The sequence below is a fragment of the Schistocerca piceifrons genome, chromosome 1 (genome assembly GCF_021461385.2).
Source record: "Schistocerca piceifrons isolate TAMUIC-IGC-003096 chromosome 1, iqSchPice1.1, whole genome shotgun sequence".
In the NCBI taxonomy this organism is placed as follows: domain Eukaryota; kingdom Metazoa; phylum Arthropoda; class Insecta; order Orthoptera; family Acrididae; genus Schistocerca; species Schistocerca piceifrons.
The window spans coordinates 1,149,558,852-1,149,574,318 of NC_060138.1; the positions used below are offsets into that span (position 1 = coordinate 1,149,558,852).

The 15,467-nt window shown below is 43.6% G+C and overlaps 1 protein-coding gene across 1 annotated transcript in view; it reads right to left on the bottom strand.

Moving 5' to 3' along the window:
• The window catches only part of LOC124778758 (RNA-binding protein Musashi homolog Rbp6), a 1,305,122-nt gene that overhangs the window by 84,697 nt on the left and 1,204,958 nt on the right, over positions 1-15,467 (bottom strand). The window contains exons 7-8 of the mRNA XM_047253666.1: positions 11,541-11,625; positions 4,278-4,310 (exon numbers count right to left, since the gene is read on the bottom strand). Coding sequence (XP_047109622.1) covers positions 4,278-4,310; positions 11,541-11,625 — 118 coding nt within the window. The remainder of the gene's footprint in view (positions 1-4,277; positions 4,311-11,540; positions 11,626-15,467) is intronic.

Genomic DNA, 15,467 nt, shown 5'->3' on the forward strand with positions numbered 1-15,467 from the left:
AAACAAGTGAATAATAGCGCCTAGTTTAATGTACCTGACAATGGATGTACCTCGGAAAGTAACAAAGTCTACATATAACAGAAGCGTTATGGGACTGCTAACGTTTTCAGTATACTTAAATGTTAATCAGACGAGATCATCAGCCCTGTAAGATCGTTCGCTAACGATGCTGTCGCGTACAGGAACACATCGTTGTCACACAATCATAACGCATTGCAGGTGGCTGTTTACGTCTGTCAGTACGCCAATGGAACAGGAAAGAAAACCGATGTTACTGGTACAATATACCCTCCGCCATGCACTGTACAGTGGATTGCGGGTATGTATGTAGATGGTGATGGACATAGTGAACGACTGGTACCTGCCGGTCATGTGACTGCACAGCTGACGTAAGTCGTGGCAATGTCGTGGTGCTTATGTGCAAGTCGGCTACATGGAATCCGCACAGAAAGACAGGTCTGACGTGGAGCCTGTCAGAATGGCATGGAGGAGCTGACGTGCTAGGACGTGCCCATGAACACTCCGTGAACGAAGTTGCCCGATTAGTTGAAGTATCATCGAGGAATGTCCAGCGTTTCAACAAGGAAGGCTCTACCATTCGCAGTCATATAACACGGCTAAGAACAGTACTCGTAAGCAGATCCTAACAGGGGAGGAATATCACGCCTTTTAATTAAAAGTCAGTTTCAAACCCTCCAAGAATTGCTGCTGTAGGTGAATGTACACACAGCAAAAAAAGTTTTGCATCACCCCGGTTCCCAGAACTCCTGAAGATAGACGTTGACTGTGGATATTGTATCACAGACACAGTCCTCTTGGATTGTTCAGAGATGTCACTAAGGCCACAGATGTAAACAACCATGCGTGAGCAGCGCCTATTAGACGGAGGGAGTCCGGCAGCCTATCAGTTCCTGTAATTCCACCAGGAAGGAGGTACACGGTTCGTCCTATCTGTACTTCAACCATGTCTAGACGGTCAATACCGCGGTTCGGTCGCGTCCGCATTGTTACACTGTGCCAGGAAGGGCTCTCAACAACGGAAGTGTCCAGGCACCTCGGAGTGAACCAAAGCGATGTTGTTCGGACATGGAGGAGATACGGAGAAACAGGAACTGTCGATGACATGCCTCGCTCAGGCCGCCCAAGGGCTACTACTGCAGTGGATGGTCCGCAGCTCGTGGTCGTGCGGTAGCGTTCTCGCTTCCCACGCTCGGCTTCCCGGGTTCGATTCCCGGCGGGGTCAGGGATTTTCTCTGCCTCGTGATGACTGGGTGTTGTGTGATGTCCTTAGGTTACATAGGTTTAGGTAGTTCTAAGTTCTAGGGGACTGATGACAATAGATGTTAAGTCCAATAGTGCTCAGAGCCATTTTGCAGTGGATGACCACTATCTGTGTATTGTGGATCGGAGGAACCCTGACAGCAACGCCACCATGTTGAATAATGATTTTCGTGCAGCTACAAGACGTCGTGTTACGATTCAAACTGTGCGCAACAGGCTGCATGATGCGCAACTTCACTCCAGACATCCAGGGGGAGGTCCATCTTTGCAACCACGGCACCATACAGTGCAGTACAGATGGGCCCAACAACTTGCCGAATGGACCGCTCAGGATTGGCATCACGTTCTCTTCACCGATGAGTTTCGCATATACCTTCAACCAGACAATCATCAGAAACGTGTTTGGAGGCAACCCTGTTAGGCTGAACGCCGTAGACACACTGTCCAGCGAGTGCAGCAAGGTGGAGGTTCCCTGCTGTTGTGGGGTAGCATGATGTGGGGCCGACGTACGCCGCTGATGGTCATGGAAGGCGCAGTACGTACGTGAATGCCATCCTCCGACCGATAGTACAACCATATTGGCGAGGCATTCGTCTTCATGGACGACAATTTGCGCCCCCATCGTGCACATCCTGTGAATGACTTTCTTCAGGATAGCGACATCGCTCTAGTAGAGTGACCAGCATCTTCTCCAGACATGAACCCTATCGCAGATGCCTGGGATAGATTGAAAAGGGCTGCTTATGGACGATGTGACCCACCAAACACTCTGAGGGATCTAGCCGAATCGTCCGTTGAGGAGTGGGACAATCTGTGCCTTGATCAACTTGTGGATAGTATGCCACGACGAATACAGGCATGCATCAGTGCAAGAGGACGTGCTACTGGGTATTAGAGGTACCGGTGTGTACAGCAATCCGGACCACCACCTCTGAAGGTCTCGCTGTATAGTGGTACAATTTGCAATGTGTGGTTTTCCTGAGCAATAAAAAGGACGGAAATGATGTTTATGTTCCTCTCAATTCCAATTTTCTGTACAGGTTCCGGAACTCTCGGAACCGAGGTGATGCAAAATTTTCTTTGATGTTTGTATGTTCATCTCGACGAGCAGCAATTGCTAAGGAAACTGCATGCTATCGTATTTGGAGTCTTACACGTCGCAAAAAGGCCATTGGACGTTGCAGCATATAAAGCTGCTCATCTTCAGTGGACCGCACTGTTCGATTGTTCTTTGGCTGCTGCAGTCGGCGTTTTTGTAATGATTTACAACATTCACTGTTGGTGACGGACCGCACATTACTACCACAGCAGCGCTGTCATTTGATCTTTTATCAATTCTTATGGCAAAAACACACAATGGCCGCTTATATTTTATTAATCAGAACATAGAATTATCTATGTTAACTACGTTGGATTGATAATTGTGTCTGAGGATCAGTGCGAGAGAAACGTGAACTAAATATTTTTATTTGTTCAACGAGCTGTTTATCTTGGGGCATACAAGGTTCTTTCAGCAATATTACAACTGCTACAAATCCTCTTGGACTACAGACGTCTGCCACGGTCTTGGGTCCGCACTTCGCATTCTGTAATAAGTATGCCCCCTTATGGATGAGGCGACCAACTGAAGTTACCAAACAAATCAGCTGTCGTTGAGTAGTACTTGGAATACAACCACGAAATTAGGCACGGGAAAAACACGCTCAGGCACTGGTTTTAGTGGTGTGGGATAAAGTTATAAGAAGTCGGCCGGAATACAGTGTTCATAAGCCTAATAAATGGGGCTGTATAGTGTGCAATGATAAAATCATGATAAAAGCATTGGTGAATGGGGCTGTAATTTATTTCCTCGTAATTATTTTTCGCCATTAAGACATTCAAAAGTAGTATACGCAAAATTAGAGCGGGTCACGTAAGCAACATCATTCCTGTGACTTAAAGGATATATGACGCTGCAGGTATCAGGTATGTTTGAATGTAAGACGACACATATATTACCCAGTAAGCCATCTGGTCGACAGGAGGAGGGAGGTGACTTTGGAGGAGGGGAGAGTGGGTGGGGGGTACGCGAAGGACTGGAGGAATGGTGCACTACGCTGATCACAGAAGTCTATAGCGAACGGTTTAATCTGGCATGTTATATCCAGGCCAGATAGCTACAAGAAATCGCCAGGATCTCAAGGTTCGCTTCAACATGGCCTTCAGACAGATGTAGTAGTTGTCACTCAATCGTTAGAATAACATAATAGTCCAGAGGATGCATGATAGGGACACCACTCGCTGGCCAAATGCGATACACAACTAAATTATGGTCAGAAGACCGACGACACGAAGATAGTCAGCTTAATGGATCAACACACGATTAGATGGTAAGACATATTTATGCTTGAATTTCACGCAATTATGGAACATGGGACTCATACAGAAATTAACACTCCGAAAACACCTTGAGTCTGGTTAGAGTTCTGGCATCGAGGCACTACATCATTGCTTACAGCAGTTGACAAGATGACTAGTCAGTCAGTGAAATATTGTGTAGTCAACTTATCTGCAAATACATCATCTACAAATCATGCCGGAAAAACCTCACAGAATCACACACATGAAGCTGCTTGTATCAGATGATAACTGTTACAAATATCAATTTCTCTCATCATTAAAGTAAGCCAGGTACAAACAACTGGCTAAATTAACTTTTAATTAAGCGTTTGAAACATTTAATTTGGAATTACAACATCCCTTTTGTAATATACAGTATTTGCTAAAACAAAAACAAGAAAAATTCCTTCTGATAATCAGCTGAAATAAGTATATATCAGTTAAATCACTAAAGTCACATTTTGTTGCATTTAAGAACACAGTTGCAAATGACATTTTGATGAGTCATCAATGCTGATTTGATTAATTCGCTACAATCAAGAGGACATCGTCTGAAAAGGGCTACAAATTCAATTTTGAAAAGCAGTGATGTTAATACGTATAAGAATTTTACTCACCATCTGGTAAAGCCCCCAGCGACCACATAAAATCTAGAAATCCAAAAAAGAAAATACATTAGACTGCTACACAAGGTAATTAAAACAGATCATTTCTGACTGTGTGAACTATCTACATGTCATACATTTTTTTGTGTAAAGTATTTCTGTCATCATGGAATTTTTAAGCATAAACAGATAAAAGTTTGAGGCTTTAATCGTGAAAAAAATTAAAATTTGGTAAAACCAAAAGGGGAATTTAATTTCTTGCAACGAAAAATAAACTGAATAAATGACGCCGGGGGAAATGAAATGTTAGCATCCATGAAATTTCATAACAGCTATATGATGTGTTTTTTATTTTATTTTCTGAGACTACACTACTTCTGCCGAGCTACTAGTGGCTACAGCTAGAGAATCTGAGATATTTCCATCTGGGGCACGCCTCTACACCCGAAGGCGTTCGGCGGCGTCTCGGTAGCCCACAGGCGTGCTCTGCGCTGGCGTCGGACTCAGGACTTGAGGATAGAGCGGGACTAAAGCTCTAAGGGATACTACTCGCTACTACTGCGGATATGGAATGCTGTCAATGTTTAAACTATTCTACTGTTGGCTCTCTAATCTAGCAAGTGTGTGAAAGACAACAAAGTATGGATAAGATTTCAAAAAAACGTGATTTATTCTAATAATTTGTTTTACAAATCCCGAACTTCCTACTCTAAGTAACAAAGATCATTTGGTAATATTGAAATGGATTATTTAATATTACTGTTATTGAAGTGATTGCATTAACTTGCATTACTGAAGTAAGCTTCAAATTTTGCTGTTTCATTTAATCAAATTTTTTTGAACAGTTAAACTTTTTGATTGAAACAGTATAGTGCTTCATGCAGTAATTTCTATACAAAAAGATGGGGATCTTACCCATAATCTGATATAACAAATTTACCATTATATTACACAACAATGACATTAAAACCATACTCTGAACACAAAAGGATGAAAACAACACTTTGTTAGAATACTCTGCTCTACTCACTCAATACATGTGATATTAATGTTGCTCAGAAGAATATGTAATTACATCACACATTAAATTAGTAATAAAGCTAATATTCTAATAGTTACATTCGTATTTCAAACATTACTGTCTCCTTTGGCGCAGAACACAGGCAGACATCAGCAGAGGCACGTATACTCGGTTCAAATACAAGTGATCAAAATGCATTAATCATTAGTAAAAATAAATCAATTTACAAAATAAATAATATCTGTTTTCTGTTGACATATAAAAACTCTACTTCTCTATATCAATATTTTCAACTAGGAAGACTATAAAATTGAGTTTTACAATTTTCTGCTTGTATAACAATAGTGATCTCAGAAATGTTGGTCTCTTTCTCTCTAATGAACAAAATAAAACAAGACCCCTTCTAATTAGTAAACTCTATAGACTAACTCTTCTTTGGCTAAATTATAAAAAACCCTATATTAGGCTAATATCACTTTTTCTACAAAAGACACTTGGTATTAGTTCATAATGACTCAAGTAATTTTTATTAATAAAATATTATTCAAGAAACAAACAACACTCTAAGATAAGCGCTATAGAAGCTATTTAAAGCTACGTCGCGAACACTACACAAGGACTGAGTATTTTTATAAGAGACTTTACCATTGCGGGTACAGTTTCCTTCTGTTTTCGTTAGCCTTGGTTCGCGCCATGATACGACTTATTGTGCGAGCTTATGCAGGCAGGGAATCCCCTCGTCACCGGTAAGCTGATACGGACAAGGAGCTTCCCTGCCCATCGTTCGCCCAAATGTCATCTTACTTCCAGAACAACAACTAGCAGAGTAATAGGTATTATGAAATTTCATGAAAGGCTTACCATATCCCTACAACTCAAAGTCTGTAGGTTCAAAGTAAACCGAACCTCTCATTTACCTTTCTCTTATTACCACATTCGCTACAGATTCGTGGTGAAGATTGTGGTGTCAAGTGATTTCTATAATCAGCTGCATGTCTCTTTACAGATTTATAAATTGTGTAGGGGTGCCAGTTATCTACTGTTCAACTATTACTGTTTCATAGGAAACGGTGAAAGAATTTGGAACTCTCACATATTATAACAACCACAATTTTCCCACATACTTTTATACATTATACAAACCAACATTCAACTACAAATCTCTATTAATAAATGAATGAGTATTTTTTCTGATACAAGATAACAACAATTAATACTGACGTACATCTAACTTCTAAGTAATGCTAGTATGAGAGTTATTTCATAATTAAAAATCTCTTTAGCCTAGTTCAAAACACCTATATACATAGTGACTCCCATTTTCATCTATCTGGAAAGGGAGATGTACTATTGTCATTAAAATTCAGCAGTGATATTCCATCAATTGTGAAATCATTGCGGGGATGAGGAACTCGAGGAAAATGCAAAAGTACATTCTCTTTTTACACAAATGAGTCAGTAAGCAAATGGCACGTGATGTTTACTTTGGTGTTTTTTGAGTATTTTCAGAGGTTGGTTGTACTTCTGTACTTATATTCAGATTCAAGCACTTGCATGTGTTGTAGCAAGCGAATACGACGCCCTCTTTTTTGGGGGGGGGGGGGGGGGCTAGGTTCTCAGGCCGCTTGGAATATCACCGCAACGGGTAGCTGCCGTGAGAGGAGACTGCGTGATGGGAGGTCACTGTTTGGTAGGAGTAAACATGTGGTGCAGGGATGGGGAGCATGAGTTCAGGTTGGGGGTGGAGGGGAAAGGGAAGAGGTTAGTTGTGGGGCAAGGCGGGAGCGGTGCAGGCCAGCAGGCTCAACAATTCGTCTCGTTAACATATTTTAACACTTCTGGTAACTACGACCTACCATTTCAAAAATATAAACGCCTACTAACAGCTACACTAAACTCAAGGAAACTCTTCCAAAAGTTAAAAATTTTGCATTCGTTTCGATGTAGCAAAAACTCATTGTCGCGTCTCACTAAATATACTCGCTGAGACAGCTACGCTACATTTCCTGCCGAGTTATATTTCTTTCCCTGATCTGTATTTTGTCTTCTGCTCAGTTCTTTTTTTTTCCCTTAAAGTTCGCTACGCTAAGCTGACTAGACTACAACGTTTTAATTAAGTACTTGCTCCTCTCCCTCGCTGTATGTGTGTCTCTCTCTCTCTCTACATATATATCAACTAAGGCCAGTCCCGTCACCACAAGTTCACGGAGCGTTGCCTTACATCGGCCGCAACAAATATAAAAATTTATCACAGCACGAAGTTGGACGCAATAATAACTTCTCATATAAACTTTTGCTCTGCTACACAACAACTACGCCGCTACGAAAAAAGTACAAGATTGTCTCTCAGAAAAGCGAGGCCACTTTGCAGGCACAATATCTCGGAGGAACTTGCCGAACTCGACAAAGACATCCTCTTTCCCAACGCAAACTAGACACGGACAACTCCGCGTAGAACTCCGCGTGTCGCGCGCTTTGCTTCGTTCTCCCACCAGAAGCTCCGCAACGGTCGGGGACTGTCCACGGAACTATATACTCTGTAACAGTACGAAAACTAAGACTCTTTGAACTCATTACACGTATATGTCTATATATCTTTGCTACGCTTGCGAGTCACCCGAGGCAGGCAAGCGCCGAGCAAGCTCATGATATGTGTGTACGTGTGAGCTACTGCTAAGACAACAAACTATGATCGCTACTGACTAAGGCTACTGATATGTTTCGAACATCTCCGCCACTAAAGTGGCCTAGTAATCAAGTAAAACTCTGGTCGACGTAAGGCACGCAGCGAACTTGTCGGGCATGGCTCTCTACCAGTCTCTCTGGTATCTACGTCGTAAGTCACTTTAACGAGGCCTCTTGTTTCAGAGTTTGATCACAGCAGTTGATTCCCTGAATTTTTTATTTCATTTAGTTTTTTTTACGAAGAGAGGAGTGAATGCGCCAAGAAACGAACTAGGCTGCGATTAGCATTTTTCGTCTGACGAACTACATCTGTTTCAACTGCAGGACCTCTGGATATCTACTGGTACGTGGAGGAACCGACGGCAGACTCAGTCTACGTATCTCAAATTATTGTACGGAATCAGGTTCACACTCCCAGATTCACATCGGGAGGTAAAGTACCAGTTCATGTTCAGGAACACTGCTGTTCGAGGAGATAAGTGTAATTGACATCGAGACGCGCCCCATAATTCGTTCGGCAGGCTTTAGTTTCGAAGCGCTTCACCATCCAAACAAGTTTTAACCGACAAGAAACTAATACACATCTACATCAATGGGATCTCAAAAGGAAACAATAATAATATCTGGGAACTAATACATACTTTCCTACTCGATCTGATGGTTTTCCTTAGCAACACTGATTTCCTCTGACGAATGGCTTCAGAACAATTTTAATGTCAAAGCGGTACGATGAGGAAGAATACTGAAATAATTGTCAGACATCTAAAACTGATCAAGCGATGTCGTTAAAACACGTTAGCGAATTGTATACAGGGGGGAAATTAGAAACACGTGGGAAATGTTGCATCTCACGAAATTCCCAGAGTATGGAATGGCAACGGAAGCTTCTCTGTTTAGTATCGCAAAGAAATACTACGCGCCCTTTTTTGGGAATGTCCTGAGCGATCTATCGATAGAATACTGATTCAATAATCTGGAAATGAAAACAGTTCGTGATGGTAAAACACGTGTAACGAGAAGAAAATTTCTGAAAAGCAGCGTTGTAAAATTTTAACTGCGACAGTGCATATTTCATATGGTATCGGGTGCAAAATAAAAAAAATGTAGAAAATAGGAACTTTTATTGAGTATTCGGCAGTGGGAAGTTATTTATGTATTCTCGGGGGTGTAACGATTTTTTTTAACACCTACGTTCACTACAGACTGTCAAAAGTGTATCAGAGAGCCAGGAGACATTCGCTAGAATGTGACATTTCCAAAAGGAGTTTTGTGAAATACCTGGTCGTGTGGACTACCAACCTACACATGTAAAACACGCCCTACACAAGGTAATCGGTCTACAACCACATTTTCCCTCAGTAAAATATTACGACTAACGTGAGGTAGGTGATACTATAGAGTGGTCCATAATATTTGTTCCTACTTCGAAATTCAAGCTAATGACCTTTCCTCCTTTTAGGGCTCGGCATACAGGCGTGCCTGAGCAATTAAAGATACCTTTTAGTAACTGAGCTACACAATGAAAAAGAACGACTTGATACGAACTCAAGAGTTGCAAGAAATGCGACAAGGAACACGGAATCACTCTGATACTCAGTTCGATGGTGGAAAACATATAGTTTAAAAGATTGCAAATACCTTTCCCATGTAATAGGGAAAAAAGCTATTCGAAACCATGTAAAATTTCCATGTTTCAAATGTACCTGATGAGAAGACCTCCATCGGGGATAGAACTTGCATAAACTGTTACCAGTTTTCGCTAAACAGTTGATGCATCAAATGAGTCATTGCAGAGGCTTGTCTCGAACAATGCAGCTATTGTCACTGAAGAAGAAATTTGTGGATATCCTCCACTGTCACAAAAAAAAAAAAAAAAAAAAAAAAAAAAAAAAAAAAAAAAAAAAACCTGTTCCCAAACTTCTGATGTCGAACCACTCCTTAGCATTACTTTCACTCTATATTGGCCAGTTCAGTTTCTATAAATAATTTAGGGGTATTTTGTCATCGGTACACAGCGTGGGTCACAGAGACGTAACTCTCGTAGTATTTCGGAAACAGTTCGAAGTACGAAAGTGATGTTTCAATAAATGATGATAATTAAAGGGACAAGTATTTTGTTACCCGTTAAAACTTATTAAATTACTAAGGTATAGCATCAAGTATCCGCCATTCAACAGGTTGTGAAACGAGATAGACTACGTGTCACTATTTACAGTAAAACTTTTGGCGAAATAGCAGAACAAAAGTAGCTGACCACAAAGCACGTATCTAGTCCTGTGTCAACAGCCGCGGAACGCACTTTGAGCACAGCCTCTAGTTTTTCCATCCCCGAACACGTCCACTGTAAATACTGATATGTGTAGTAACACTTACGCTCTTATGGCCACGACAGTTTGACTGTTATCAAGAAGTAAATCGTTGTACTGGAAAAAAATCTATAGTTACTGCTTTATCACATTTGATAACATTTCTTCGAGGAGTAACTTTAGAAGAGTATCTGCCACGTTTCGTATTTTAGTGGTAAACAGTCGGTGACGGATATCATTTAGTAGTAACTGAGGTTCCGCTCACTAGATCCATACACGGACTTGAAATTTGCCTGGTGATTGATGTCACACTACCGAAACGCTTAACATCAGTAAAATTAAAGTTACCGCACTCTAGAGTGATACCTTTTATCGATATTTTTCTTACTAGATGTTAACGGAGTTACGACTTAGGTGACACGTGCTGTACATATCGTCAAATTTGTGACGACGTCCGCAATTCTACAGAATAGTCGCGGGATTTTAAGGCCCTGTTGTGACGTCAAAACTAAGTTAAAGGGATTTCGAAGTTCACATTTAGAAAACTATAATGCTGGCAAAGGCACGCCTGTCGCAATGGGCAGTGAATCGAGATGGAACTGAGGATGGTAAGTGAGAAAACATAGGATGGAAATAGAGAAGCGAGAGGTGGAGGGCGGAGGCTAGGCAGCACAGTCGCAGTAGGGGGCTGGGGGCGGGAGTGGTGGGGGCGGGACTAGTGGGGGCCGGGCGCGGAGGGGAACAGCGGTCAGAGACCGACGGCGGTGGCCGACTGCGCGTGGTACAGCGCCGCCACGTCGAAGCCCTGCACGGCGAGCAGGTCGCTCATGGAGTAGGACAGCGGCGCGGGGTGCGGCGCGTGTCTGAGCGCGGCGGCGGCCAGCGCGCGCCGGCACGACGCCGCCTGCATCGCCTGCACCGCCCCCGCGACGTCGTACAGCGGCGCCGAGGCCGCGTACGGGGGCAGCGGGACGGCCGCGGCCGCGCCGTGGGGCAGCGCCACCACGGGCCCGGCGGCGGCGGCGGCGGCGGCGGCCGCGGCGGCGGCGGCGGCCGCCGCGGAGGCGGGGGACCCGCCGCCCGCGCCGGCGCCCGCCCCCGCGCCCGCGCCCTGCGGCGGCGGCTGCGGCTGCGGGGGCAGCGGGTACGGCTGGTAGCGGTACGAGGAGGCGGACGCCGCGGCCGCCGCCGCCGCCGCCGCCGCCGCCGACACGCCCGCCGCCGCCGCCGCCACCGCTGGGTGGTTCAGCATCACCAACTCACCGTAAGCGCCCCGGCCAGCGGCGCGCGTCTTCGCGAGGTTCGCCGGCAGCATCACCTCCTTGGGCTGCGCCTTCTTGCACTCCACCTGAAACAGACGTCGAGTGCTCAACGGTGTTCCGCACGATCTCCAAATTTGAGTTCCTATGGCGAGAGAAGAGTGTTAAGGGGCGCAGGACGTCAAACGGGCCGACTTGGAGCAGGAGAGGGACCACAGGACATTCTAATGTCCAATGTCTATACTTTTACAAATAAATTCATAAAACTTTGTCAGTATAACTAGGAAGGATTCAGGATTCACACTAAAAGCAGCGGAAGTTCAAAAACAAAACAAATTTTGGTACATGTGAAATTTGATCATTTTTTCACTTACTACTGGCTGCATTTGTTGTTATAGGTACACTTTTCATCACAAGTAAGAGAGACTGTCGATGAATTTTGCGCAGCATACAAACCATACTTACAGGTGTATGAAACTCTAGAATCTTTTTAATTTATGAAAAAATTAATGAGCTGTTCCGTTTTAAACTTTATGTTTAGAAAAAAATCAAATTTTGTAGTTAACTATCTCAATTTTAACCACAGTTTTTAATGTTGTTGTTGTTGTTGTTGTGGTCTTCAGTCCTGAGACTGGTTTGATGCAGCTCTCCATGCTACTCGATCCTGTGCAAGCTTTTTCATCTCCCAGTACTTACTGCAACCTACATCCTTCTGAATCTGCTTAGTGTATTCATCTATTGGTCTCCCTCTACGATTTTTACCCTCCACGCTGCCCTCCAATGCTAAATTTCTGATCCCTTCATGCCTCAGAACATGTCCTACCAACCGGTCCCTTCTTCTTGTCAAGTTGTGCCACAAACTCCTCTTCACCCCAATTCTATTCAATACCTTCTCATTAGTTATGTGATCTGCCCATTTAATCTTCAGCCTTCTTCTGTAGCACCACATTTCGAAAGCTTCTATTCTCTTCTTGTACAAACTATTTATCATCCATGTTTCGCTTCTATACATGGCTACACTCCATGCAAATACTTTCAGAAACAACTTCCTGACACTTAAATCTATAGTCGATGTTAACAAATTTCTCTTCTTCAGAAACGCCTTCCTTGCCATTGCCAGTCTACATCTTATATCCTTTCTACTTCGACCATCATCAGTTATTTTGCTCCCCAAATAGCAAAACTCCTTTACCACTTTAAGTGTCTCATTTCCTAATCTACTTCCCTCAGCAACACCCGACTTAATTCGACTACATTCCATTATCCTCGGTTTGCTTTTGTTGATGTTGATCTTATATCCTCCTTTCAAGACACTGTCTATTCCGTTCAACTGCTCGTTTGCTTTTGTTGATGTTGATCTTATATCCTCCTTTCAAGACACTGTCTATTCCGTTCAACTGCTCTTCCAAGTCCTTTGCTGTCTCTGTCAGAGACAGTTTTTAATAGATTTGGAAAATTCTACAGTTTCATACACCCGTAAGTATGGTTTGTATGCTGTGGAAAATTCATCAAAGAATCTCTTTTACTTGTGAAGAAAAACGTACCTATAGCAACAAATGCAGCCAATAGTAGGCGGAAAAAATGATGAAATTTCACATGTAAAAAAAATTATTTTGTTGTGTTTTTCAACGTCCACTGCTATGAGTGTGAATCCTGGATCCTTCCTGGACGTGCTGACAAAGGTTTATGAATTTATTTGTAAAAGTGTAGACAGTGGAAATTAAAATGTCCTGTGGTGCCTCTCCTGCCTCAAGACTGCCCGTTTGATGTCCTACCCCCCATAACATTCAGGGTGGGGTTCGAGAGACCAGTCAAATATACAGTTTTCCTAAATCCATCCTTTCGACTGGAGGTCTTGGGGACCACAGCCATTTACTAGTGTAGAAAAAGTAAACGCCTACAGCCGTTCTTACGAACTTACGAAGACTATTCCGACAGTAAGGTCCGATCGATCGCGAAAAAAACACTGTGAAATTCAAAAATTTTTTACACTACTGGCCATTAAAATTGCTACACCAAGAAGAAAGGCAGATGATTAACCGATATTTATTGGACAAATATATTATATTAGAACTGACATGTGATTACATTTTCACGCAATTTCGGTGCATAGATCCTGACAAATCAGTACCCAGAACAACCACCTTTGGCCGTAATGACGGCCTTGATACCCCTGGTCATTGAGTCAAACAGAGCTTGGATGGCGTGTACAGGTACAGCTGCCCACGCATCTTCAACATGGTGCCACAGTTCATCAAGAGTAGTGACTGGCGTATTGTGACGAGCCAGTTGCTCGGCCACCATTGATCAGACGTTTTCAATTGGTGAGAGATCTGGAGAATGTGCTGGCCAGGGCAGCAGTCGAACATGTTCTGTATCCAGAAAAGCCCGTACAGGAACTGCAACGTGCGGTCATGCATTATCGTGCTGAAATGTAGGGTTTCGCAGGGATCGAATGAAGGGTAAAGCCACGGGTCGTAACACATCTGAAATGTAACGTCCACTGTTCAAAGTGCCGTCAATGCGAACGAGAGGCGGCCGAGACGTGTAACCAATGGCACCCCATACCATCACGCCCGGTGATACGCCAGTGTGGCGATGACGAATACACGCTTCCAATGTGCTTTTACCGCGATGTCGCCAAATGCGGATGCGACCATCAAGATGCTGTAAACAGAACCTGGATTCATACGAAAAAATGACATTTTGCCATTCGTACACCCAGGTTCGTCATTGAGTACACCATCGCAGACGCTCCTGTCTGTGATGCAGCGTCAAGGGTAACCGCAGCCATGGTCTCCGAGCTGATAGTCCATGCTGCTGCAAACGTCATCGAACGTTCGTGCAGATGGTTGTTGTCTTGCAAACGTTCCCATCTGTTGATGCAGGGATCGAGACGTGGCCGCACGATCCGTTACACCGTTAAGATGCCTGTCATCTCGACTGTTAGTCATACGAGGCCGTTGGGATCCAGCACGGCGTTCCATGCCTCGGGCATGGATGTGTGTGATGCCCTTAGGTTAGTTAGGTTTAAGTAGTTCTAAGTTCTAGAGGACTGGTGACCTCGGAATTTAAGTCCCATAGTGCTCAGTCTTTTTTTTTTTTTTTTTTTTTTTTTTGTTTCGTCGCTAAAGATGACTGATGAGAGAAATCCCATAGTTGTGATGGTCTGGTACAAAAACCATTGACAAAATCCTTCCCGTAGAAGGAAATCCGCTGGTGATAATCCTTGCACTAGTTGCGGGTGATACGGATAGTTGTGGTTGTCACACAGGCTACACATAATCGTACTTTGGCTAACACCATGTTGGAGGGCTAGTCGACCATTTTGGAGGGCTACGCGCCTGGAGTGTGTTCTAGGATTCATGTCAGTTTCCTGTAGAAACCGGTTCTCAAAATCTGGTGCAAGCACAGTCCACCGCCTCTCTAAATGGTTCAAATGGCTCTGAGCACTATGGGACTTAACTTCTAAGGTCATCAGTCCCCTAGAACTTAAAACTACTTAAACCTAACTAACGTAAGGACATCACACACATCCATGCCCGAGGCAGGATTCGAACCTGCGACCGTGGCGGTCCTGCAGTTCCAGACTGTAGCGCCTAGAACCGCACGGCCACCAAGGCCGGCGCACCGCCTCTCTGCATGATCGTCTGTCTGAAAGTATCCATGGCCACACAAACGCCCAAAACTGACTTCAAATGTTGTGTGATGTGTTTGGTGTCTGAGAGGGTGCTTGTTTTGATATAGCCGTGCTGCCTCTCGACCGTTTCCATCTTCACAAACACCATCTAGGCTTGATTCCGACATGAATACCGGACCATTCTGCTGCTTACATTAAGTTTTACCAGTCATACATCCTGCAACAAACAAGGAACCTTAGGCACGTGGTCAGAGGAACTTTCATTCATCAGAGCCATCTACTGTGGCAACG